Below are 27,043 nucleotides of genomic sequence, written 5' to 3' on the forward strand. Positions count from 1 at the left end.
TAAAACATCTAGCAGTTATAAAAAGTTGTTTCAAAGTAAATAATACAAATCAGTTCTTGCGGCCCACCTGCAACAGTTTCACAGCCCACACTTTTAAAATCACTGAATCTACACTAGTTTAAGTCGTGTCGAAAAAGTCATGTTGCTCTTTAGTTCCTTCTCTCAGGGTGTTCATCTAGCTTGCATGAGGAATTTGGACGGTTCATTAAATGTTCACACGTAGGAGGATTACAGAGTTTGTCTTGTTCGGCCCACCTGAGATCAAATTTGGCTCCTAAACTGAAGCTTCTTCACACAAAGACGCACCGAAACCAGAAAAGTAACAAAAACAAAGGAGACATGTTGGTCGAAACACATAATGCCCTGGATTTTTATTTCATTTTGTGACAATTCAAGAGGATTCTTAAGTCTTTCCCATGTGTGTGAGTGTGTGTGGTGGAAGGGTTTACAAAAACAAAAGGGAAACAAAAAGTCATGAATCAACTGGGCCATTGGAATGGGCATTGGGATTGTGGTACAGACAAAGAAAAACTACAAGTAGCCTTGTTCAGTACCAAACTCTTCACAGAAGAGAGTGATATTTTTTTTTTTATTGATTTTTTTAAAAGTTTTTTTTCTTTTTTTCCCAAATGAAGGCACCCGATAACTTGTGGTTCATGGCCTTTCAGCCTTCTGGAGTTTTAAAAGTAGAGAAAACTGTTTCATTTCTTTTTTTTCTTCTCTCAATTGATACATGTTCCTTATTATACAGAAGCTGGAATGATAATAATGTCAGTTACTGCATTTTTTTTTTTTTTTTTTTTTTTTTTTAAATTACTCCCTTATAGTTTCTTTTTTTTGTCAGAACAAGTAACAAAAGAATGAAGTCTTTCATGGGAAAATAAAGAAGGGAGATACAAAAATATTTGTTTTAAAAAAAAATGATAAGGGGAGGGAGGGGGGATTATCCTTTAGAGAAAACTAAAAGTAAATAAGGCCATCTGGTAGAAACCAGAGGCCAAAAATCATACAAAAGCAGCATCAATTTAAAAAAAAAAAAATAATAATTATAATATATAGTGCTTAGATAAGTCAGAAGCAGCAAAGTCTTCTGGGAAAGTCTTCATCCCCATTGTTTTGTTACTTGTCTCAGGAATAATATATGTATGGAAGAGCTTTGTGGAGACTGATTTACCCACTGACAAACTGATGCCTACAAACAAACAAAAGCCCCTTTCAGACATTTCAATTAATCTGACGGCATCTGAACGTGTTGGCTTGGCGTCTCAGTGACGCACACGGGCCACTTTAGATCGTCTGATTGCGTGAAGTCACGTCACTTGCACTAGATCGCATCTGTGCGCGATTCCCCTGCGTCTCTGTGAGCTGCGTTAAACACCAATAACATTTCATCTTTATTTTTAGATTTGTAATGAGATTAAAACATTTATCTATGACGTATTTTGGCCGCTCCCGATTCAGAAAAGCCCTCGGCTTGTGTGCAAGGGGCAGGTGAGTACAGCACAGTCAGCAGGACCCACAGACTCAGATGTTGGTCAAATAAACATTCAGAAGTGTGGGCTGCACCTCACACAATACTAATGACCACAAATGTAATAAGTCCTTGGTACACGTGGCAACCACAGCAGCTCCCCCCCATCACCGCCCGGATATGTGTGAGTGAATTCTGAACGACAGTGCCGTCAATTTAAGAGACTGATTGAGCCGAATGCGTCACATCACGTCTGAAAAGGGCTAAATACACATCTTCTACTGCCCTGCGCCTTAATCTTTAACGAACGCACGTCTGCGTGGATTTAAACAGACACATGGGAACATCCAACAAAAACAGGTGAGCCCCCGGCCATGTTCACAACATCCAAAAAGAAAAAAAAAAGAAAAAAGAAAAAAAAAAGAAAAAATAGTGGGGACTTCTTTTTTGTATAAGTCTACCTAGACACTTACTACAGCACAGGGAACTGATGAAGGATACAGTGTATTAAAAAAAAAAAAAAAAAATTTAAATGAATGTGGGGGGAAAAAAACCTCTGTAAACACGGCACAATAAATAGATCAAACAGCAGGTTCCGCACCATGCATGTGATGACATACATTTTTCTGTGGTATAACTTTCACACCCCATACTCGCACCAGTTGCAGTTTGTCGTTTTCTCTTTTTAATTTTGATTTTTTTTTTTAATATCGAGTGCAAAACATCACAAATGAACAATTCTGTATTCAAGTAATGTTATATACAAGAACAGGGGTGGGGAGAGGGGTATTACAAATATGCAGTACTGTACATATAATTGCCATATTAAGAATTTACAGAGATCTCCTATTAACAGTAACAAATGGGGGGAAAAAATGGGAGGGGAGGGGAAAAGAAATTGTACGAGACGAGCATTGCAATTAAGTCCCAAACTGTTGCTATGGAAACCCAGCCTTGCCGTGCTCAGTCCGCCACCACTTGCATTCATGACTAACGAATGATGCATAGCACCTTAAAAAAAACAAAAAACAAAAACAAAAAAACACAATGGAGTCACGTTTCCTCAGAGCGGTGTATGAGAGGCTACGTAACCTCCATGGCCACTGTGTTCTCCGTTAGACTGTTCAGTGCTGGCTTGTCTTGTTCATGATTCTCCCTGAGGGTAAAAGGAGAAAGGCACACTGTTAGCACAGACAGGCTAGCATAAACCTGTTACTTCAGTTGTCTTAAAATTAAGCACAACAGGCCTGCTTTAAGGCCAAACAATGTTTTTACTCATGCTTCTACAAACTACAAAGCAACAAATGAAATCTAAATGACAATGTGCTACCTTTCAAAATACAAGCACAGAAGTGTTTGATAGTGATTAGACGTGTTATTTTTGAGTAAGATGTAGGTGAAAGGTGTCGCAAAAGACGTTTTCAGGTTGGCTCTATAAGGTAAACATTGACAGGGAAGTAATGTCCTGAGCTCAGTCATAAACATCTCAGTACACATCCAATCTATGTTTTTTATCTTAACTACGCACACCCAAAAATTCTGTGACATCATCTTGCACAGCTGCTCTCACACTGATGAAAACCTGTCCCAAACCAGACACATGAAAAGATGGCACAGGTGGCAAACCTTTTACCAAGCAGTCCTATGCTTCACATACAAAAGTATAGTCTCTTTTTTGGTCCATGTCTGAAAATAAGTCTAACATGTCATCCCTGGAATATATCTGAAGCAGACAAACAGTTTGTCACACAGCAGAATGACTAAAAATGTGGAAGCTGGACAGCTAAACTACAAACTGAGCTCACAAGAACATGTAAACTTTGAGAGCTGCCAACTCTGCTGGTAACTCAGTAGGTTCATGCTGGACTCCTAAAAAGGAGTAATGTTGACGTTTTCCTGTGATTTTCTACGGCCTTAGAAAATCATTTCACCCCTAGAGTGTTTTCAGTTTTCCTCACCTGGGCACTATGTCCAGCGGCGAGGCCGAGGCTGTAGTGACCTTGGGTTTCTGACAGTTGGCGGCTGCTGCGTGGGCGAGCTTTAAGGCGGATGTAGACATGGTGGTGCTCAGCGTCCGGGGTGTGGGGATGCGCTTGGTGGCGGGAACACTCAGCCGTAGGCTGTTGTTGTTATTTCCCAGCAGGACCTGAGTGGTGGCGTTAGTGGTAGTTGTGTTGGCAGGGTGTGTGGTGCCATTGTTGTTACTGGTAGCAGACGTGGAGCTGGTGGTACAGGGGTGGAGCGAGGCAGGTGTCGTGGTAGCAGTGGGAGGAGCCGGCGTGGCAGGGGACGGGGACGCTGTGCTCAAGAGGTGCAAGCCCTTGTAGACACCTGAAGTGGGTGGGGTGGGGTGGGGTGGGGGGTGGTGTTGGAATAAACAGGATTTGGAGAAGAAGTTTTAATTATCACCTGATTTTTTGGTTGTTTGATTTGTTTTAAAACCCTGCACCTCTTATGAATTTGAAGCACTGAATATGCACAGTAATTTGAAGTTGAGTACACAAAGTTTCAAAGCAGCTTTTTTTCCCCTCCCTTCAAAGTGTGAATGATAATCCTTAAAAATGAGATACTGTAGATGTGCACACAGGTTTCAAAGCCCCTCATTCACTTAACAGAAACTTTAATTTAAAAAACTTTGACAACGAAAATTTTTAAATCCGCTGCGTGGTGGAAGGTCATGTACAAGCAGGAGTTTTTTTCCTTTTCACCAAATCAGTATTCAAAGAAAAAGTCCCTGATTATCAGAGTTTGATCTGTGAAGGACAGATCCGCTTCCATCTCCAGATTAATGAAAATTCCCTTTTGTCACTTTTCTCAGTTACGTAGCAAACACTCCTCCGTGAAGCGGCATCAGTCGTTGGGGTGTTGCAGGTTTTGTTGACCTTTCATTGTGCTGCCATCTGCTCTTTTGTGCTGATGAGTATTGAGGGCGTTAGTACTATGATTACTTTTGTCCCTTTGTTTGCTTTGTATTTTCACTGTCACTGTACTTTAACAATTCGGTAAAGTGGACGTTTCATTTTAATAGAGCTGTTGTAAAATAAATAAATGAAAAAATAAATAAATGTAGTTTTACTTTTAACATACAAATAACTAGAATTAGAAGCAATAAAAACAATACTGGGATCATCAACATCATTATACCTTTGTTAAATTCAACAATAGTGATTATAACATGAGCCATCGAAGCTAAGAGGCTATTGGGCAAACCAGTGGTTGTGTGGGAAGCCGTTATACCTGAGGGGGAGAGGACGCCATTGACTCCTGGTCCTAGCTCCTCCTTGGTTTTCAGAGCCAGCAGTTGGTCGGCGGTCACAAGGGCCGAGGCGGCAAACTGAGCACTGGCCTGGTCCAATGTATTTGCCAGGGTCTGCCAGGAGACCAAGAGTAACAGGTTTACAAGAGTCTAAGATTACGGGGGGATCAATCAAAATATATATATATATATATATATATATATATATATGTATATGTATATGTATATGTATATATATGTATATAAAAATTGACATGACTGTCCGCTGCTGGACAGCTGATATGCACACTGACCTGTGTGCTGTTGGCAGTGGTGGCGCTGTTGGCGTGCTGTTGCTGGACCTGCTCCAGCTGCTGTTTGTGCATCAGGGACAGCTGCTCCTGATGCTGCTGGTACTGTTCAACTGTAAAAGCTGAGAGAAACAAAAACAGTGTTACAAACTCACAATCATAAAACAAATAGATCTTCTGACACAAAGAATATTTGAACCAAGTGGTGGCAGGTTGGCATTAAACCTTAAACCCAGGTCAAGACAAGTACCACATGATGCATACGGAGCCTTTCAGATACACTGTCTATGACACATTGTGCCTAATGTATTGCAATGTATTGCTTTTTGGGAAGTTTCCAAAAAGATATAAACTTGGTCAAATATTTGTTTTCAACTGCTTTTTGATCAATAAAAAACATATTTGGGAAAGAAAAGTACGCAGCTCCAACAGTCTGAGTCAAACAGCAACACACAGACAACAACTCTGTCAACTCACACCCACTCAATATGCCTCGTTTGATAAGCCAGCAGGGAAGCAAACAACAGTGAGTACAACAAAGGCCTAAGACTTCAGTCATGAAGGAGCATCTTCAGTCTCGGATTTTACTGTTATGCTGCAGACCTTACTGCAAACTGTGCTCAGGAATAACTGAATGACCGAACCAGAAACCAATTCACTATGAACAAAGCAAAACCACTACATGGTTTCCTGAATTATTTTTACCACCTTATGGGCACAAGTGAGTTTTTAGTGATGCAATGCATTCTAATGAAAAGTCAGACCAATGTTTGGTAATGAGTACATCCATTTACTATTCAGGTTATTTCTGGTGGCTTTTGTACTACAATAAAACATTCCAGCTTTGGTTCACAAAGTATGTGTGGTAGGAAAAGAAATAGTTTTGGCCATATTCAGGTAAACACAGGGTACTCCAGAAAATATATTCTCAGATTTCCTGCCTGACAACTGAGGTTTACTACAAAGCAAGGTTATACAGTTAGCAAGTTAAAAGACAGTTTTTAATGTAACAGGCGGCTCTCTCAACCAGGCTAAAAGTATGACTGCATTTCAATACAGATCGACTTTTGTAGGAATCCACTTTATATATGCAATCAGTTGAGCCATATGTCATGAACGTCAGCAAATATCGCCCTGCCAAGGCACAACAGCATAAAATGTGCACCCAATAAATGCATGAATATGTTTTCATACTTGGTCCTAATTAGCTGCCAAGTCCATTTGCATTGGAGCAAATTAGTCTATTTATAGGATGTTATTAGTGGCAAAACTCAAGTCAGTATTTAATCTGAAGTGATATCCACATCTACGGCTACGGGACACTTGATTAATAGATTTAAACTGATTAAGTTAGATATTAATGGCATCATTGAGATTGGCATTGCAAATTAAATAAAACGGAACAATTTCCACCTAGTGTAAGTTGAATATGACTCAGAGTCAAACTCCTTTATGAAACTAGTCATCTCTGACTGGGTTTTTAGGTGTCGTAGAGCCAAAGAAAACCTGAACATGTTTTGGTGGATATTTCATGCACCTAGTATTTGAATCACAGTTGTTTACCTGTAGATAACATGGCCTTAAGTTTTTCTTCATTAGTTTTTGTATTGACAAGTCCTCATCTCATGTCTTACAGGCATTATGTGCATCAGTGCATTATTGATGTATCTATTCCCTGTGTGCTTTTCACTTCTCAGTTTCATAAGATCCACGATCTGCGTACATCTCCAAGTCACAGCTCGTCCTGTGACATTACCTCCATCTGGAGTGCATGTCATGTTTATTTCTTGAAATCTAACACCATCTAATTTAATCAAAAATCAACTACTTAAACACCAAGTGCAGCTGTTACATTTGCTCATACACAATACATATTAGTAGAGTTTCTTGAAAGATCTGTGTTAATTATATCCATCTTTCAGGTTCTCATTGAACCCTTTTCTGGGAAAATCAATAAGCAGCTTGTTTTTTCATGCACATCAAAACAACTTGTAGTGATATTAAGACACCTGCCGCCTGACTGCCCTCACAGTAAAACCACCAGGGACCTGTGGGATTTTGTCTCTTCGTCAAATCCATGCATGTCATGAATTCATTTAACAAATCCAGCTTTAACTGACACCTTAAGGAATGAAAGGTAGATTGTATTCATACAGTGTTACCCCCAAAGCAACAGCTGTGCTAGATAAACAAAAAAAATAAATAAATAAATAAATATAGAAATTATTAACAGAACTAGCATTGGTCTTGCTATTGAAGCACAGCCACAAAACAAAGGAATCCTGATGAAAATCTATGAAATAAAAAGGTGCAAACATTCAGGTAGGTATTCAGGTCACACTTGGACATGTGTCCTCAACAAGCCACTCATTTCCAGCTGGCGACTCACCTATCACCGTTACTTTTTCGAACTCTCCAAGCGAACGGCATCCATGACTGACATACTACTGAAAATTCTCTTACTTTAAATGTTTACCCATTAGCAACGAGAACCTTCCTGCTGGCCTACTCCCAACTCCATTGCTTTGGATTGCAAATTGGAGGACAGTCTTTGTTCTGCTCTCAACTTGAGGACCAGGCTATCCAGAACATGCAATAGGATGAGAGCTAGTTCAAGTGCTGACATGCCAAAACTACCATTTCGTTTGTGCAGACCTTATGAAATAAGTCTGCATTTGCTTCCTGTTCGCCCTGACATATACCTAGCCCAGCCCTGACAGCAAAACCCGCCACAATAAATAAAAATATGGGAGAAAAACTGCATTCCGACCTCAAGCAGCTGAGGGCTGTTTTCCAACGGAGTTTTATACAAGTGGAATTCTTTGAAACCACAGAGGAATTAAAAGGACATTTTCCTTCGCTTTACTTTTCAGACTGAGAGCTCTCTTTTATACTGCCTGATGAAAAACTGCCAATTACAAACAAACCACTATATAGCTAACAATATCTAGCACTAACTAGCTGGTATCTCACCGTCTCCATGGGTATAAAGTTATGAAACCAACACAGCCCAAAGAGAACACATCAACAGTGTCTGTCTACAGTCAGATAAGCCACCTACCAGCAACGGGTGTGGGTGCAGGGACAACCCTCCCTGGACGTTGGGAGCCAAAGGGTTGCCCCCGGCGGTGGAGGCCGAGAGTGGGCGCTTCAGGCTTCGGCTCAGCCTCCTGAATAGAGGGTGGGCATTGTCCAGCTCATGTAGTGGTAGTGTCCGTGGTCTAAAGTGCCTCCATCGGCACGACTTTATATTCAACAGTATCTGACTGAGGTCCGTGGAAGTGGGGGAGGATGGGGAAAGAGAGGAACTGAAGGAGGAACTTCTTTCTGAGGTATTTGTTTCTGAGGTACTGGCAAACTTGTCGGTGGCCGGTGCGCGTGAAGTAGTTGTAGGAGTAGGAGGAGGAGGAGATTGAGGAAGAGGCAGGTCAAGGATGTTTGGATCCAATCCATGGAAAATGTTGTCAAAGTCTGTGTATGCTCTGTCCAGCAACACCCTGAGAGAAGAAAAGAGGGAGAAAAGGGTTTAACAACTAAAAGTGATAAATTTAGCTATTTTGCTCTGTTGTCATGAGATATCTACACAGATGAGACAGATGAGCATAGAATGTAAAGCTGGATTCAAATGCCAGTACTTTGCATTAAGTGAACTCACCTGCCGCCTCGTCCCACGCGCCGTCGAGACATGCCCAGGCATCGTCGTGGCATGGTGAGTGTGGTGAGACTGTAGCGAAAGCGAGCTTCTGCCAAACCACCCTCCCATTGTCCACACCACGGCCAGCTACCCACCCGATCTTGACGAGCCTACGAAGACAGACAGGACACTTAAGTTCACCTTTTCCACTCGTTCTTGCAGTTCTCTGGGTTCAATACAGCTGACCTGTGCAGTTTAGACTCAAGCTGCAATATTATCAGTGAACTACATGCCCCAATATATTGACTCTAATACTGGATAGCACTGTTCAAGTTATGTTCACAACATAGTAAGGGTTTCTTTAAACACATGATATTAATTTTCATTATTCATTACACAAACTAAGGTATTCTAAAGAACAAAAGGTTATGTTCCTTACAGCATAGTACTGGCAGCCTGCCTTCCTGCGAAAGGCATAGGCACCATCTGGGTCGTTTTCCTCCTCTGCTTCCGATGAGCCTGAGTGCAGCTGTGGATAAGAGACGTCAGAGGTCAGTGTAAGGTCAGCTGAAGAGGAGAAGTTATAGTACTGAAGTCAGATGCCTTTGTTAATTTTTTTATTTAAAAATAAATAAATAAAACATGGTTTGGCAATTTTGAGAAGATTCTTGAAGACAAAGGGCAGAGTTTAGCAGCGGTAGCACTCCTCATCTCCACAAGTGGAGACAAGAGTCTGTAGTGCCCAGCCAAGTGGCTGCAGAGACAAGAGGGAACAGAGTTTCCAGTATGTGTTGTACTTCATAATTAAGCAACAGAAGACAGATTTTGTCCTTTTGTCACTATTCAAAAAAAAAACAAACAAAAACAAAGCACAAAACAACAATACGTTGTTGTTTTTTTGTTTTTCTTTTTTAAAACAGTCAGAGTCAATTTCAGAGAGTGGAGGATTATTTCTGTCTCACAGCCAAGGCTGCTGGATTACAGTTGTTTTGGGCAAAATTTAACATCTTTTCACTGACTACTTCCTCAAACTTTAAAATGAAAAACAAATGGAAAAAATAAAGTGAAGGCGGAGGAGAACAAGGTCATCTAGTACAAAGCAAGGCTCCGACTTGGAGGAGTTTGACTTTCTCTGTCACAGCATGTCTGCGAGTGCAGACGTGTATGAAGAGCGTCCAGGCGGCAGCACACCTCCACTCCTCAGGAGGCCTACACAGTAGCCAAAGGGCAAGCAAAAAGACAAAACTGGCTGCCAACTGTCACACACTACCCAAAATGGACCAGGTGAGAGACACTGATCTGGAAAGAGAGGGAACTGCAGGCAGCCAATGAGAATCCTTTTGAAAACCTTTCAAGTTTTATTCCCTAAGGACTTTTGTTTGTTAAATTAAAGCCCAGATTCACTCAAGCTGAACCGAGTACTGAAACAGCTTTTATGCAGTTTTACCGTGATATTTTTTCCTCCCCTTTCAATGATTATAAAATGAGCCTTGCTGTGCCTATGACAGCAGCAATAGGCTCCAGCCCCCGGTGACCCTGCAGGTTCTACAGTGAAGCAATTGCCTGGCAGTGATTCAAATCTCAGTTTGAGTTTAGATCCTAAAAATAATTTCTAAATATATAAATGTTTGATTTAATTCATAGCCCTCGTTAGCATCCTTTGGGTTCTGCACCTACACAACTCCCCATCAATGTTTTCTGTTAAGCACCAAACAATATGCAGCCAGAAAAACATATTTTCTGTTATCTGATCAGTTTTCATGTAGAGGAAGAAAAAGAAAAAGCCTAATACAGACAGGTGGCCTTCCCTCCCCCCATTCTTCCTGCTGTGTAAAGACCTTACCTGTTCAGCAAGTTCTTTTGGCTTTGTAGCTAATGAACCTTATCGCAGCATACCAGCTGCTGCCATTTTGTTTAAAAAACAAAAACAAAAACAAAAAAAACCAAAACCCCATACCATTTCAAAACCACATAAACTGGAAATAACCCAATAGCAACATGCAAAAAGTCAAACTAGAGGAAAAAAAGATGTTGTGCAATGAATTCCTCTGAAAGCATACAACAAAGGAGGAAAAAAATCTGGAGCTTGATCTGCGTAACATGCTTGGCTTTACATGAATGAGCGCATTTGCTTAAGCGTGCAGGTACCTGGGAAAAGGGCTCATCATCCGAGCTGGGGAAGTCGTACTGGTTTAGGTCCTTGGCGTTGAAGACAACCGGACCTGTATGGTGGGGTGTGCCTGATGATGGTGGCAGCACCTTCGGCTTCTTCTCATACTTCCTCTTCTGCCGGGGAACTTCTGTCTTCTCAGGCTACAAGAGGGGCCAAACTTAATGACACTGCACAGGAGCTTTAAAGTACACCTTTAGGGACCTTTTATCTTGCGCAGTATTCATCTTAAAATATTTATTATATTAACTTTTCATACCACCATTTTCACTTTTCTTTCTTGGTTGCACTTTAAGCAGGCCAGTGGTTTAAAAACACGACCTGCAACAATGCCACTGACCCTGATATAAGCAACTTTAACTAATTCATCAGATGTTTTTTTTCCCCTTTTTTTGTAAGACTAATTTTTCCTACAGGCTCACCTTAGACTTGTAGTCCTTGAGGTCCATATGGTCCTGATGTCGGTACTGGTTGGTGAGTGGGACCAGGGGGATGATTTGTGGCCTCACCAGTGCCCTTTCAGCCAGAACTTCCGCCATAACCTCACCACCAAAGTCTGACATGACATTTCTGCATGAAAACGAGAGGATAACTTCATAAATCTAAAGCTGAGGCATTTCAAAGTCATTTAAATTGGCACAAGTCCACATTTTAACCCCAAAGTACACCAATGGATGGGGGGGAAAAAAAATAAATAAATAAAAATGTAGTAACAAGTGAATAAGAATCTGCTATGAAGATGCTTTAACTTATGTAGCAACATCCTGTGGGTGCAACGTGGAGGCTGGCTTACCTCTTCTCAAAAATCTCCAGTGTGAGGTGCAGCAGCTCTCGCTTGCTCTTCTCCCTCCTCTTGATCATTTCCAGGATTGTGACAGCTCGGCTGAGATCTCTGCGAAGCTTCAACATCTTCTCGTACGAGGCCTCATCGTTTTTACGATTCTAAGATGTAAAGCGAAATTTACAAAAAAGGGAAAAGAAATACAAACAATCCCCAAAAGCAACACTGATTGTATAAGACTGCAGAAATGCAGAACTAAAAATTAGCAATAGTAATTAGGAGCACCGACCTTCCTAGTTTGCATCTTCTCAGTGCGTCGTCGGAAGGCCACGTAAGGGTCACTGGTGCTTGAGCCGTCCCGTTTCTCCTGCTTGACGGTGGGGATGAGAGAGTTGGCTTTGCTGTTTTTCCTCTTGCGGCTCCAGTAGTCAAAGACCTCTTTGATGAGCTCATCATCCTCTTTCAGCAGCAGTTTGGCCTCAGGAAGACTCACAGCCTGCGAGGGCAACAAAGGAGATAAATACAATCACGTTAGAGGGCAGTGAGGGTGACAAATCTGACACTGCCTACCATCAGTGGTTTCAAGTCAGTGTTACCAACTAATGCAGTCTTAAAAAGTTCTTTAACCGGTGAATCTCACTTTGAAACAAACCTGATATGAATTTGTCTGCAAAACATTTTTTACAGTTCTAACCTGCTGTCCACTGCCTTTCTCCAGCCGGTCAATCATTTCCTCAAACTGCAGGTAGCTGATCTCCATCTTCTTTTTCAGCTTGTTGACAAAGGCCTCATCATCTGAGTCCAGGTCGTAATCTGGCTGCTCTGTGTCCAAGCTGAAAGCTGCATGAGGGAGGCAACAAATAAATAAATAAGTTTGTTTTTATTTAACTACAAGGAACGAAACAAAGCATTTAGATTGTTTCTGGACAAGTTCACACAGCTTGCTTTGGTCTCACTAAAACATACAGACAAGATGCAGGTAACACGGACTCATTCAGTCCAGCATCTGTTTGGATTCCAAACAGTTTAACGTTTATTCTAATGCTAAAAAAAGAGAATCAATTTGATAAAACGACATCGGAGAGTTTTGTACATGGGAATATAACCAATTATTATTATGGACCAAGCAGCAACAAAACACCTGCTGCATAAAATATATAATCCAAAATTAAAGCGTTAACTAGAATAAATGAGTGTTCAGCAGCTGTTGGACATGAAGGCTGGGGATGCACTGGATGATTATCAGGCTTAATTACACCAGATTTGCCATTTCAGACAACTGGAAGGAAGGGCTGTCTGGAGACCGAGTGGAACCAATGAACAGTAAAGATTATCTGGGTTTTTGTTGTAGAGTGTGGACACAGTGTGTTACGCCTACTGCTCCCTTTTCCCACCTCAAATTTTAGGCCAATCTGTTATATGCCATTTAAACATCAGTACCACCGAAGCAGTTTCCATTCAGAAAGCACTACCAGGATGCAACCCTAAAGCGATGTGGCATCTGAACCGCCCTGATGCACAGGAGGCAGGCATCAACCAATCACCATAAGTGACCATAAACATTGCTTTGGGTCCAAAATGTGCGTTTATGACTGTAAACTATCTTAAATCTGAGGCGGCCATAAAACTGCTTTGAAAACCTGCATCGAAGCAACGCCCTGACCAATTGAGAGTCAAAGCAGATAGATGCCCGTGTACCACTTAAAGTGGACATGAAACACTGCATGTATAAAGTCTAAGTTACACCATGGATCCCTGCTCCTAAAAACAGATACGGATTTAACATCGCCTGTAAAGCTTTTAAGAAATACTTAAAGTTAAATGTTTTTAAACATGTTAAGCACCATCTTGTGCCATTACAGAACAGCAGTAAGTGGTTCTTCCTTGTTTGGCTAGCTGCATTGAAACATGGAAGTCTGTTTATTGTTAGCCTGTTTTGAGTCACCAGACTGACAAAAAACAACACCACCACCACCAAAAAACTTCCCAGGTAAGTATGTAGCAATTCAAACATCACCTTACCAGGGATGTTACTGGAAAAAAATATTATTGATGTCACTGGTAAGCCTTGAAGTGGTCTGGACTGAATCCTTTAGCAGGCTAAGCCACATGGTTGATACCCTAGCTTGATCTTACTGATCTAATTCTGGGCTTCTCAGGAGGGCCATAAATGCACCACAGCTTCACAAAGAAAACAAATACAAAAAAAAAAAAAAAAAAAAAAAGGAGTCATTTTGAGTTCATTAACAACAGAATCTGAAACAAATTTGCATTCTTGTAGTTTGTCTAAAGCCAAGGAGTCTTATCTCAGACATTCAAATAACCACATTTATTTTGCCTGAAACCTCACAGCCAGCTGCATTTATGCAGGCGCATCTGACAAAATCAAATTAAAACATCTATGCTAACTGAACTTATACCTGCAGTACAAAATGTGCAGATCAAAGTATTCGCAGTTTCAGCTTTAAAATGAAACCCTCACTTCAGATTTAATTACACCAATTCACTTTCATCTTGAGATGCCAATTAAAACAATAGATGGGCTAGATGGTTATTGAAGAGTAAAAAGACAAGTTCACTTTCAGCCAGGGCCATTAATTTGAAAATTTTAACATTCAGCATCTTTGCACACAACTGACTTAAATATATAAAAGGTTTTTATATGCATGGAAAATGGCAGGCGTGCTTTTGTAGGATTTTAAATACTTTTGTATAAACACTAAACTTTCGAGACTAAGACTGATCCAAACTGGGTTTTCTACTTTTCTACAACCCATCCAAGCCTCAGAGAAAACCTTGAAATTAGTCTAACTAGACAAAACATGTCATTTGATAACACTGTATGTTTCAGGTACAGCAAATTGCTTTTCTTTTGAGAAATAATCACAGCAAACCACTTGTGACGCAGCCATGGTTACTAAACGAAGCCATGTAGCAAAATAATTTTCTTCAATTTCACTACTGGAACAGGCAATCTCGAGTTCTATAGAAAAACATGACAACTTCAAGCAAACAAAGCGTAATGCCAATAAAAATGATAAAAGATCTCAATCACCTAAATTGGCTGGGATCATTTTACACTCTAAGTAGCAGCCAACTTTCTACTTTATTAAGTGGCTTGCTTTCAATATCGGATATATTTAAATGTCAGTTCAGGTCACCTTTCCCCCCTTGCGTCTTGGAAAAACTCTACGGCTACAGAGCTGAGGGGAAAGTAAATCTAATAACATGAGTGACAATTTTCAAATTAGAAAAGCAAGTAACACTGATGTGAAATGTTCAACTCATTGCGGCGTATAATTTTTGCTCGGCAAGCCCCCACGTGTCATTTAACACATTTGAAATAAATGAAGGGAACGCCATTATAGGCTAATGAAAACAACTGGGGCCCCTAATCTGCTACATCACACTCATTTTCTCTGCTTTCTGCATCACAAACTTTCCATTAGAGAAGCCCACTTACGCTGTATGTGAATTAGCTGCTTTGGCATCTTGAAGTCTCCAGGGTAGAGGGAGTCGTAATAGGTGATGTTGCTCTCCGCCTCCGGTACTGGGATGACCATGTTGTCCCGCTTCTCGCCATAGACCTGCTGTGCCGAGATGGCCCGCTGGAGATGGTGTTCCTAAAAGAAACAAGGAGACGAGGTAAGGATGATGTCCTCTTCAAAACAAAACTTAGCAAAGTACTTTTCTTGAAATCAGCAGGCTGATATGAAGGCAAGAGACAGAATATCAATGCTGATGCTTTGTAAACATTGTTAAAAGCAACTATCAACCGATATGATCGCCAAGCTGGAGGACAGACATGTCGAGTTAGGTTTAAGGCCATTTTAAAGGTTTGTTTTTTGTTTTAACTGTAAAACGTCATCCTTAGAATGCTTTGACAATGATAAAATAAAATATTAGGTTAATTTAAAAAAATAAAACAAACAAAACTCATGACATCAGCGGAAAGAATGCTTTGTGAAAGATTTGGCAACGGGTTAATTTGCTTGTACCTTGCTAGGCAAACACACAGTATTAAATTAACTATGGAATAGAAATCCATACTCAGTGGATTGCATCTAATCAGGCTCCAGCTTCTGGGATACTTAACCTAACTTTAAAACTTCTGATATAGCCAGCAGATATTCAGGCATGAATTTCTGCTTCTGTTTGCAAACTCCTAATGTGATTGGCCGACTCAAATGGAAAGAACTAAACATCTCATCTAATGCCTACAGAATTTACATGCAGAAGTTGTTCATAGAAATTAGACTATTTACATTTTAAAAATATCAACATTTGTATGGGTCAAGTGATAGTATGGTCACGTAATACTCTCATATGCATAATTATAACCTGACCTTGCCTGTCCAGAATTGTCAAATACAAGGGAAACAGCTTCAGTCGATCATCTCATTCAAGCATATTTTAACCAACAGATCCCTCCATAAATACTTTTAAATACTTATTTGTATACCTCATTCAAAGCTAAGCACGAAAGGGCTACAACAAAACAAAATACTGAACAACAAACTTGCGACCAGTGAGTCTATTACTTACAAAAGAAAATGGGCTAAAATGAAATGTGATATCCTTTACACACAGAGCTGTGCAATCAAATTTTAATTGAAATTACATTGTCTTCATGGGAATAGTAAAAACAAGATAATCAAAACTATCACTGTGCCATATCACTTGCAATAATTGTCTTGTTTTCCCTTTAAACACGTCCTTTTACTTTTGCCTCAAGTCCAAAACAAACTTTCCAGACTTGGAGATTCTGTTCATTTTAATTCACCCTTATGATTCAAATGGAGGGGAAAAGTAAGGCCAAGGAAATCTGCTTAAATAAAAGTATCCAGACCAAAATAATTGCATTTTTCTGTAATCAAGATACCCCAGGACCACATTAAAAATACACATCAATTTGGACAACTGCAGTAATATTCTCTTGCATGCAGGCATTACTGGAAATTCTCAGTGTGGTATGGTTTTGGCTAGCAGGTTATGCACTAGAGTAAGCCAACCCCAGCTACTGGCACACAGTCTTTGTACTTGGGAACTGACAGGTTAAAACTCAACCAACATCCAAATGAACTGGTTTAATTCTAAAACACACTTCTATCAGGCGATATCTAGTAAAGCTGAAAGCTGGGGTGACTGTAAAGAACTTGTAACCCTGCAAACTGAGTTCCAGGAGGAAACCAATGACATGCACAAGCTCCAAAAATGACAAAACAAACACACTCCTTGAACACAGCTAACTGTTAGTCTTCTACACAGCTCAGTATCAACATAAGCATCAGTGCCTGCTCACGCTTACTGTGTTGGAAAAGTTGATCAAAGACTAAAGACATTTCCTGTTTATTTTTTGTTTGATGTCAGCGCCACTGAATGAGTACATTTTATTCAGTGATGAATATATGTTTCACATACAGTCAAAAGAGATGGAAGCCAGTTTAAAAAACATTGGCAACAGTTAGTAGTGAAGTGAAACGCATCAGGAAAAAACAGGTCACCAAATAAGTTTAAATTATTATTATTACCTGTGTGTCTTTAAATCACTAGCCAAACATTATGTGAAAACAAAGGATTTGTTTTGGTGCTTTTGTTTCTCAAACTTGACTGCAACTCAACTACCTTTAACAAGCCTTTATTGTAATTTGGACTTAGAGAAATATGCTCTGCACAGATTAAAATGAAAATCAACACTGAAACTCACACTGGAAACTAATTCAAACTAAATTTAACCGAAAACAAAAATTCAAACATACAACACACATATGTAGTTTGGATCCTAATAAAAACAAGAAATGACCATTTGGCTCTAGAAGTACAAGTTTTAGCTAAATGATCCAATCATTATCTTGAGAGCAGAAATGGAGGCTAACATTTTTTGCCTCATGACAGGTAAATAAGAGATGGAAGCCTACTGCTGCCAAGATTGCAAGCTTGCTGAGGGAATAAGCAGGAAAGCAGGAAGGCAGGCAGACAGGCTGCAGGGCTGACTAACTGGTTTGCTGGCGGGCTGTTTGTCTGAAGAGTCAGAGCTGCAGAGCCTTTGGCCCAGAGCCGGGCACCAAGCCACTGGCAGGCATTTCGTCAACAAGGCAGCATGCTGCTGGCCTCGTACAACAGCTCTCCGGAGAGAGGGTGTGTTTATCGTTTTCCCCGCGGCTGTCAGACACACAAGAGTCGTTTGGGGGGGGGGGGGGGGGGGAGTATTAATGCCCAGAGAAGGTTGATAAAGTGAATGAGTCAGTAACTGGTCCGTTATTCAAAGCAACTGAACTTTGTCTATTGCCAAAACAATCCCTAATAAGTCCGTTACCGTTGTGTAATCACATTTTTCCTAGCTTAGATGGGCTTTGGGAGGGTGACCACAGTTTGTCAGGAATAAATGCACCAAATCTGTGATAACATGCTAACACAAGTGCATTTGTTTTTACATGACTGCACAAAAAATGTTCACAACTGGGCTATGAAGACAATGAAGGGCTGGGCTACTTTAAACGAGCTTTTGGTATTTGCTTGTGATTCGGGTCATTTACATAAAAGTCAATTTATTTGAGTAATTTGAGTAAATGAGCCCGGCTTAAAAAGGTTATTTAATATTAATTTTATCTGTTTTTATGCATTTTAAAACCTTGTTTTTGGTTCTGATCATTTGAGAAGAAAAACGCTCATGCTTGACTAACTGAAACTCCAACGCTGACAACTGTCCTTCAGCTCTGGTTCAAGCCTCTTGGGAGGTAAAAGCCAAAACTTCCTCTCTGCATGAAAAACCCTGATAATCCATAAACAAATTCTGAGGAGGAAGTACTGAACGGCCACATTCAGACTCAGCCAATTGGACACCTAGTCCCCCCCCCCCCCAAGACATCAGCTGTGCAGATAACGCTGGAGCCACTGCTGCTTCTTTAGTCACCGGATGTGTTTGCATTTTACATGCTTCCATCTGCCCAACATGTACCCTTGGGTCTCTAAGACTCCACTAGAGTAGCTCTGCTTGAGTCAGAGTTCAAAATAATCCTCATTTATTGTATACTTGACCTCGGTGCAGCATGCTTATCCTTATCAGAATCATGTCATATGCCTGCCTCAAAACTTGTCTGATAGGCTGAAGCAGATGAGAGTAGAAAACACTGCACATACGCTAACTGCATTACTTCAAAGATTAGCTTAATATATATACTAATATAATATTTAATATGAGCATCCACCATTCAAAAGCATAACAAATCCCATTTATCCAGCTTAGCTGACATATAACACATTTCCCAGTGTTAAAAAGCATCAGTGTGATGCACCACCAAGCTTGACACACAGAAGTAGAGACCCTGCAACATGTGCACTAGTTAAGTGATCGAAACATTAACATGAGAAATGTAACTTCTTAACTTGGTATTCTGAAAGAGGCAAAACAAGCAAAAAAAAGATCAATTTTCTCTTTACAACACCAAGCTTTGCCATTTCAATGCACCAGAGTTTTTAGTGTTATTCAGACTCTTACAGAGACCTTGAAACATTACTGCTCTACCACATTGAGGGCAATCTATACAATCTCATATGGTCTGCAGTCATTTATTATTTAAAAATAAATAAATAAAATAAAAAAAAATGCAGCAATCCGATGAGAATCATCTACAAGACAAGACTGCAAAATGTGGAATAACCATCATAACAAAACTAATTATTTTAGAGATGCTTTTCAGAACTATCCAGTCAAAACTACCAGTGGAAATAAACAGAGATTAAGGTGATTTTTATTCCATGAAAAACATAATTTTGGTGAATTTTCAAGTGAGTGTCCACAGTGGCTGCTTTTTCACAGGTTTTAATCAACATCTGTTTTTACCAATTAAAGAAACAAATTTGTATTCTAAATAAATATAATTATAATGAATGATTACTCATACCTGTAAACAGCAAGTCACAACAAACAAGATAAAAAATCTGAGGAAAGCAAATTTGACAAAGTCTGACCTTCAATTTATAGGTTTGTGCTGTCATATGCAAAACTTTCAGTCTACAGTCCTAAATCTACTTTACGGTGTCCCAGAGCAGTGTTCATCACCACCATTTGCACTTTTTGGGCCCGACAATATCCTGCACAGTCTGTTTAGTACACCCGAGGCGAGCGGTTGTCTTTACATTTATCGTTGCCATGTGGTGCTGCGATCTGTTCTGAGGATGCAGATTCAGCCAGAGACCCCCCCCTTTCCTAATAGCCTGCAAACATAACCCAACCTGACTGGAGTATACTTGAAAGACATTACTTATTTACTTTGTGCATTTCAATATAAAGTTTCATTCCATTTTAGTTTTTAAAAATGATCAAAACTGTAACATTTCTATTAAATAACCTCTAATGTACTCATAAACAGTGTGTAATATCATCTGCTAGCAAACTTGTTCTGTCTAATCTTGTTATGCATTTGACTGGAGAGCCACCACAAACATAGTTTGCCTTATAAGTCATCTTTAATTTGAAGATCACAAAGAGCTCTTTCAAACTATATATGCCCAAATAACATTTTCATCATGTCTTTGTTACATCTTTCTTCTACTTTATTTCCACCTTTTCCTTCTCACCTCAAGTGAGATCTTCTGAACCGGTTCTAATAAAAAAAAAATAAAATAATAAAGAAGTCCAGAACTTGATGTTTATTCCTCATATTGTTGCAAGCTGGTTATAAGCTAACATCACACCAGCTAGTATTAGCCTTGCGTATCCTAAAAAAAAAATAAAAAAAAAAAAAAAAAAAAAAATCACACTTTCCCTCTGAGAAACAGTTTAATTAACATTCTCAAATCATTTAAGAGTTAAGTGCTCCATGTCCAGTGTTAGATCCACTTCAAAGTTTCACTAACAGCAGCACTCGCAGACAGAAAAGACCAGGATATCCTCATCTCACCCCAGTATTGTTGTTCATTGGCTCTTTAACTCATGACTCCTTTCACAAAGTTTTACAGCCTCCTCAAGAGTAAATAGATGTGAAACAAAGAATACTGATAGCTGAGGTAAACCCACTGCAGATGAACAGCAGCCAGAGTTTATCCTAGAGCAGCCACTGTAGCTAAAACTGGGCAGGATAAGAAAATAGAATTTAGGGTACTGTAATCTACCAAAATCTAGTGGTCAGGTTTTACACACTGTACCTTTAGGTTTTTCAATTTTATTATCTAGCATTGCATTATTCTAATTATACTGACCAATTAGAGCTCAACTGCTGGACTTATTCTATTTTGTGACATACCTGCCTTACTTTACTTTCCATGTTCTAATGGTTCTAGGTTTATTTTAATGTTTCCTTATTTCTTTGTTCCACCTTTTTAAGTTTAGTTTAATCGCTAATTAATTTGTGCATTTCCTTTGTATCAGTCTTACAGGCCAGTCATTCATCTGATCTGCACTAACCTGCATGAATGAAACCATACAAATACCTTTTAAACATGCACCATATGCCACCCCACCCCTCTGCACTTCTATACGTCCATGTTCCCATCTTATTCCAACTCTGCTTCCGGGTCCTTCCGTTATGAGGGAAAACTTTATCGACTAAACAGCCTTGAGCAAAAACACATCGCCTGCCAAATCTAATCAAGCAACGTGGTTGTTTACTTTCCTGGCTGTGGTCATTTGCCTGACAATAAATAAACTCAGATTGAGATGAACAGTCAGAATACAGAGCATTAACCGATGCCCTCGTACACACACACTTGCACTCGTTTCCTCATATACACAGAGGAGTCCAGAAATAGTCCACTAAAATGACCACATCGATCACTGTCAAGTCTGCTGAGCCAGCCGTGGCCTCCTCCACCTTCTCCAGTCTCGCCTCTGACAGCTACTGTCCCCGACACTGTAAATGCCACTTAACATGATGGACAGCCGCAAGGGACAGTCTGGTAAGAGGCTGTTGAGGGATGCTTAGCCACAGTACAAAAGCAGTTTTATGCAGCGTGTGTGGGAGAGAACGATATTCAACACCAAGAGTAAAAGAGGTGGGAAAGTAATGGCAGCTACGAGCCTGGGTTTTTCTCCAGTTGGTCAATTCAAACTCTGTTGGGCAGTTTGTAAAGTAACAAGCAATTAACTGAGCAACTTTCCATCCCGCTTCACACATTAAAAGAAATGGGGAGTGAATTTGCCTCGGTCCAGACCTTTGAATCGCTCCAATTCAGCCTGCTCTATAAGACGATCCAAGTCTTTGCAACTTGAATGCAGCCTCATAAGTTAATAATGCTGTGATAATTTACCAACCCCCAACCCAGTATAAAATGTGCATAGTCACCTTCCGGGGATTACTATGCACATGAGCCAGATCAGCCTGCATATAATTAAGGCAAAGTACTTTTTACTTTGCTTGACAGAGATTGATCCATCTTGTGAGTATTTTTGGCCCTTTGATAAACAACTCACTTGTTCACGCTAACGTCATTAGCCATTCCCAGATCCAAATGCTCTACAATGAGTCCCCACCAAAAGTAACAGATCATCCAAATTCTTTCTACTCAAATAAAATGATCAGTGTGGCTGTGCCCAGATGTTATTATGAAGTTTGATTTTCAGGAATCCATTAAGAGAGGGGTTACAAGGTTTAGTTAGAAGAGAATTAGCTAGTTAGTTGACATCTAATGATGACAGACCATTTTCTAACAGTGTTAGACTTAGTAACTTAGTAGTAAACATATAGCTCTGCTTTGGAAGTACATTAATAAAGAAAACTAGTGATGTGAGGAGGGTTTGTGAATGTGGGTAGTTGATGTAAATGACTGGTACCTCCTGCCTGGCTCATGTTACCCGAGGTACAGAGCTCGGGTTAGGTTGACAAACAGTTTAAAAACAAAAAACAAAAAAACAGGGAAGATGCAGACTGAAGATGTTGACTGTCCCCAACGGACAAGAAAGCTTGTAGGAGCTGACAAACAAGTTATGTGCAGTGTTAAAATAAAGCCGCTAGCTAGTGTTAGCCATGCTCTGAAAATTGTCACACCAATGTTATGCTACATATTTTAGCAGCATCTAAACCATGTTTTGGTTCATTCACAATGTGATTAGTGTTAAAATCCCTTAAATTCAGCTGGAGAGGGAGGAAAACCAAACAGAAAAAGGCAGAACTAACAGGAAACTGCAAAGATTTCTGTCAACCAGACTCATTGCCACTGTACATGGACTGATCATGCTTACATCCCTTGAATGACAATTTTAAGCCAGGACTGTAAATGCACACAGCAACTGTACATTCGCTGTTTGACTGTTTTCTTGAACTGTTGAACTGAGCAGACCTGCTTTACATGTATAGTTTACACACTCATTCTTTAATTAATGGGTCACAGAGTGAACAATTCCGCAGGAGTTGTTACCCATCTGGCAAACGTGCCAACTCACTGGCCTGAAAACCCTCCCTGGAACCTGGAGCACAAACACGTCCAGAACCAATCTGTCAAACGGAAAGTGAAACAGCTGACGCAGGAAGCTATCGAGTGGACATCCTTTAGCCAGTAGAGACTTTGGACAGGTGACATGCCCCACTTTCCCACCCAACAAGGTCACAAGCAACAAAAAAAGGAAAAAAAAACCTGGTGTCCCGCCAGAGCGTGTGGCTGTGTGTATGTACAAGAAGCGTGTCTGGAAAAGAGGCAAAAACAGATGCCTGTGGGTTCCCAGCAGGGCTGCAGACACTGACCTCACTTTCACCCAAACGTAAACACGAGACAAAGTGTCTGGCTCCAAAACAAACACGCTACACGTGCTGAGGGAATTTCAGCAATGACAGCTCTTTGGTGGATCTACGCTACCAGAAATACACAAACACGCAGAGACCGGCCTGTTGGACAGAGATACGACGTTTGAAAGCGTTGACTATTCGTGTGCCAAGCAGGGTTACAAGCATTACGAGGTGCCCTGTTGCCCAAGCTGAGCAGAAAGATGGATATGGAAGCGCAAAGTTGTGAGTTCTCAATGTCATGAGTTCAGCTCTCAACTTTTGCTGAAGTTACGAGCTGGTGCAAAGCAAGTAGAGTTGATAATTCAGTTTAAAACCTTCCTGATGTGCCAGATTTTCTAATTCATTTTCAGTATACTCTTAGGGAGGTATAGTCTCTGCTCAGAATTGTATACATTTAAGCTGTTGAGCCATACATTGAACACCATCACCGAAGGAAGCGGCGCAGGAAAAATGTTTTTAATGCTTGATCCTACCTGCTACCTGGTATGTTTTCCGCCTGGAAATGCAGCTAATAAAAAACAAAGACGAATGCTTCGTCTATTTCAAGGTCATTTATCACCAAGTATATTGAATCTGTGGAAATAATTTCACTGGCTACAACCTAGAGTGATTTCCACATCACTTTCATTGAGCTATGGGGCCGAGTCAATCCCGATGCACTCATGTTTAAATGTACAAAGTCTCAAAGCTCTAATGTACAAGGAGGAGGAGGGGAGGTGCAATAAATGGGAAGCTATTGCTTGATAAATTTACAATATCAATCATTTTCTGCAACACTGCTTTAATGTCATTTTTCTTATAGACTGATCTTTATAACCTCCACAACCTGTTCACTTGACAGTGCCCGACTGTGCAGAAGAAGCAAATGATGCATCAACCACTCGCTTTTATGAGTGTGTGCACAGAGCCTGGAGCAGAAAGCCTGGGTTAACAGAGAACGTTGATATAAGTTACTGCTGTGATGCCCGTCACCTCTGATTGGGCTTTTAGGCTTTGTTGAGTCAGGATAATTAACAGGGTTGTTTTTTTCACCCACACAGCTGAATAATTTTGGTGCTGTCCAGAGGAAAAATAATTAGGACTGAATTTTTAAACAACTTGTTTGTAATGAGCATTGAATTTACTCAAGCTTAAAATTAAGTTTTGTGCATCCAACGGTGATTTCAGGTAACAAATTGTCCTAACTACATGTGGACCAATCACACTTGTGTGCATAGCTACCCTCCAAGAGGCCCACGTGGAGCCAGAGAAAATCTGGCTATGCTGAACATACTATGCAGCGTCTCCCTGCTCGTTTAGCAGAGCATCAGACTACCAGCACTGCATAGTCTGGCTTAAACGATCCGAAGTGAAACATGCAAAGCTGATGCTTTCTCTGAACACTTTCAGACTGCAGAAAATAAATCCAGTTTTTGCCTTCACTGGGTCAAGCACATGGCTAAGGGAGAATAAAGAAAAAGGGACCACGTATCCCTGTGCAGATTAATGAGCGTGGAGGCAAAACAAATAATATGTGCTCCTACAAAAGCTAAAAATATACACCAGCAGCAGCAACTACAACAACAACTCAAAATACATTTCCATCTCAAGTCTGACGCAGAATTCATAACAGACAGCTCCAAACACGGAGCGGCTGGCACGCAGCAGGCCTTGGCCTACCTCTTATGATAATATGACTGTTACATAACCAAGCACTCCAGCTGAGCAGAGCACAGACTTTGAAGTGACAGCAACCCCCACCTCCTCTCCTCCTTCCTGCCGCCCTGATCTCCTCTGGAGCGCCACGTGCCGCTGGTCTGCCAGCCCGCTGTGCCATCTGACACACTGAACCCCTGACACCGAGCCTCCACAACACTGGCTGCAACACACTTTGCTTGAATAATTTAGGAAAAAAAGTATCCAACACAGATCCCTGTAGAGATATCCCCCTCGTGTACTCAACCTTATATTTAAACATCAGACAAGACTGCTGGGTAAGCTGTACAGCAGACTCCTCAGAGAAGCAGATATATTGTTTAATACTCCCAGGATGAGGGCACTGCTGTGTCAGACTGCTGTATAGTAAATTACATAAAAAGCGAAGAACAGGAAAAAGAAATCCCACAGGGTGCATGTGCTTTACAAACACCCCCACCCTATTTTTGAAATAATCACAACAGCCCTGTGGGATGCAGCAGGAAGCAGAATTTGTCAAGTTACTTGCAGGGACATCAAACTAGAAAGATAAGTTTCTCTAACAATTATCTGCAAGCTTTCATGAGTTTTGAAAAGTAACAATGTTCTTATATGGATAGTCAACTATCAATGTACGTTAACCAGAGAGATGCTCATCCCACAGTGGCTTTCCTGTGGAGTAACAGGAAACACAAAAAAATTTAATTAAACATATAAACCCAAGCACTTTTAGGTAATTTAAACTATCTTTTCTGGTTTATTTTGATGTTTAAATATTCCTTCTATGCACAACTGAATATCACCACATTGCAATGAGAGATGCCGGTGACAGCGCCTCTGGAAAATTGACAGCATTAACATATTACAGAGAAGCATCTTCTTGGTTAGAGTGACAATAAGTTATTTACCTGTGTGACTGCTGCACATGCAATAACTTAATTGCAACAACATATAATAACAAACCCACAGCTTCCATACTAATAAACGAGCCGGGCTCGCCGTATGGAGAAATCATCATAAAAATGTGGCACCAGCAGCTGCATTCATGACACATAAGGCTCTGTGCAGGAAAACAGCAAGCAAACATTTACATCAAGTAAATGCAAGACGAACACCGCCGTGTTTTCTCCAATGCATGGCCGCCTTGTTGACATTTCTGACTGCTGGTAGCAAAGATGCCACATAATCTGAAATCACTAGCTCCCCCTTGCCCTGGTCTGCTGCAATTACGCCAACACAAGGCCCCGTCCTGACAGACGAGACAAAATGTCGGAATCGCTCAGGTCACATGACTCCTTTGTACTCAGAAAATCACCTCACGCACAAATATGCCGGTCAAACCGGACAATTTTTTCCAATAACGACACAAAGCATCCCCGCTTTGCCCAAAAATCCGTCTTAGCCCCGTATATGAGCCGTTTGCGGCACAAAACCGTCGTGTTTCTCCTGAGAAAATTGGCGGCCATTTTGTGAAAGCTTGCGCAGAAAAAAAGAGGGACGCCTGTGATCACGTAAAAATGAAACAAAACGTATAAATTCATATTTTCAAACGGTTAAAGCATACCGATTCCTCTTCTTTCTCCATCCCCGTCGGCATCTGCGGCACTGCCCGGTTAATTGATGCATATTCGTGTAGGTCGGGTAAATCCTCACAACGGAAGACGGGTAGTGGCTTGGAAGCGTCCAGCGCCCGTGCCCGAAACGACAATTTACTCATTTTTCACAATTCGAGGTGCAATATAAATCTATCCGATCTCCTAATATTCACAACGGTACCGAGTGGAGCTTTCATGGATGTTTCTGTGCGGTTAGTCTCTATTCTAACGTTCGAATGGTTGTAGCTTGTATTTAGGGCGTCGCCAACGGAGCCGGGGGAAGGCCCGGATCTTGGTCGCTCTCTCTCGGACTGTTTTTTTCCGACGCTCCGCTCCCTACCGTTGGTTCAGTGCGCCATGGACAACATGGCGGACATTTAAAACTCGTTTGCTCTGTTTCGCTCGGAGCGGTCCAACCCCCAGTTCGTGGACCGACCATTCCCACACGGTCC

The 27,043-nt window shown here is 40.7% G+C and overlaps 1 protein-coding gene across 1 annotated transcript; it reads right to left on the reverse strand.

Annotated features, from left to right (window-relative positions):
- Nucleotides 1-342: 342 nt before the first annotated feature.
- Nucleotides 343-27,043, reverse strand: LOC100699390 (enhancer of polycomb homolog 1). The gene is given in 15 exon segments (XM_025900048.1): nucleotides 343-2,627; nucleotides 3,430-3,802; nucleotides 4,709-4,841; nucleotides 5,021-5,131; nucleotides 5,134-5,139; nucleotides 8,079-8,514; nucleotides 8,673-8,821; nucleotides 9,091-9,180; nucleotides 10,800-10,964; nucleotides 11,244-11,391; nucleotides 11,615-11,763; nucleotides 11,892-12,098; nucleotides 12,297-12,442; nucleotides 15,066-15,225; nucleotides 26,561-27,043. Coding segments are annotated over 15 exon segments (2,499 nt in total). The 5' UTR covers nucleotides 26,714-27,043; the 3' UTR covers nucleotides 343-2,554.

The sequence above is a fragment of the Oreochromis niloticus genome, linkage group LG18 (genome assembly GCF_001858045.2).
Source record: "Oreochromis niloticus isolate F11D_XX linkage group LG18, O_niloticus_UMD_NMBU, whole genome shotgun sequence".
NCBI lineage: Eukaryota > Metazoa > Chordata > Actinopteri > Cichliformes > Cichlidae > Oreochromis > Oreochromis niloticus.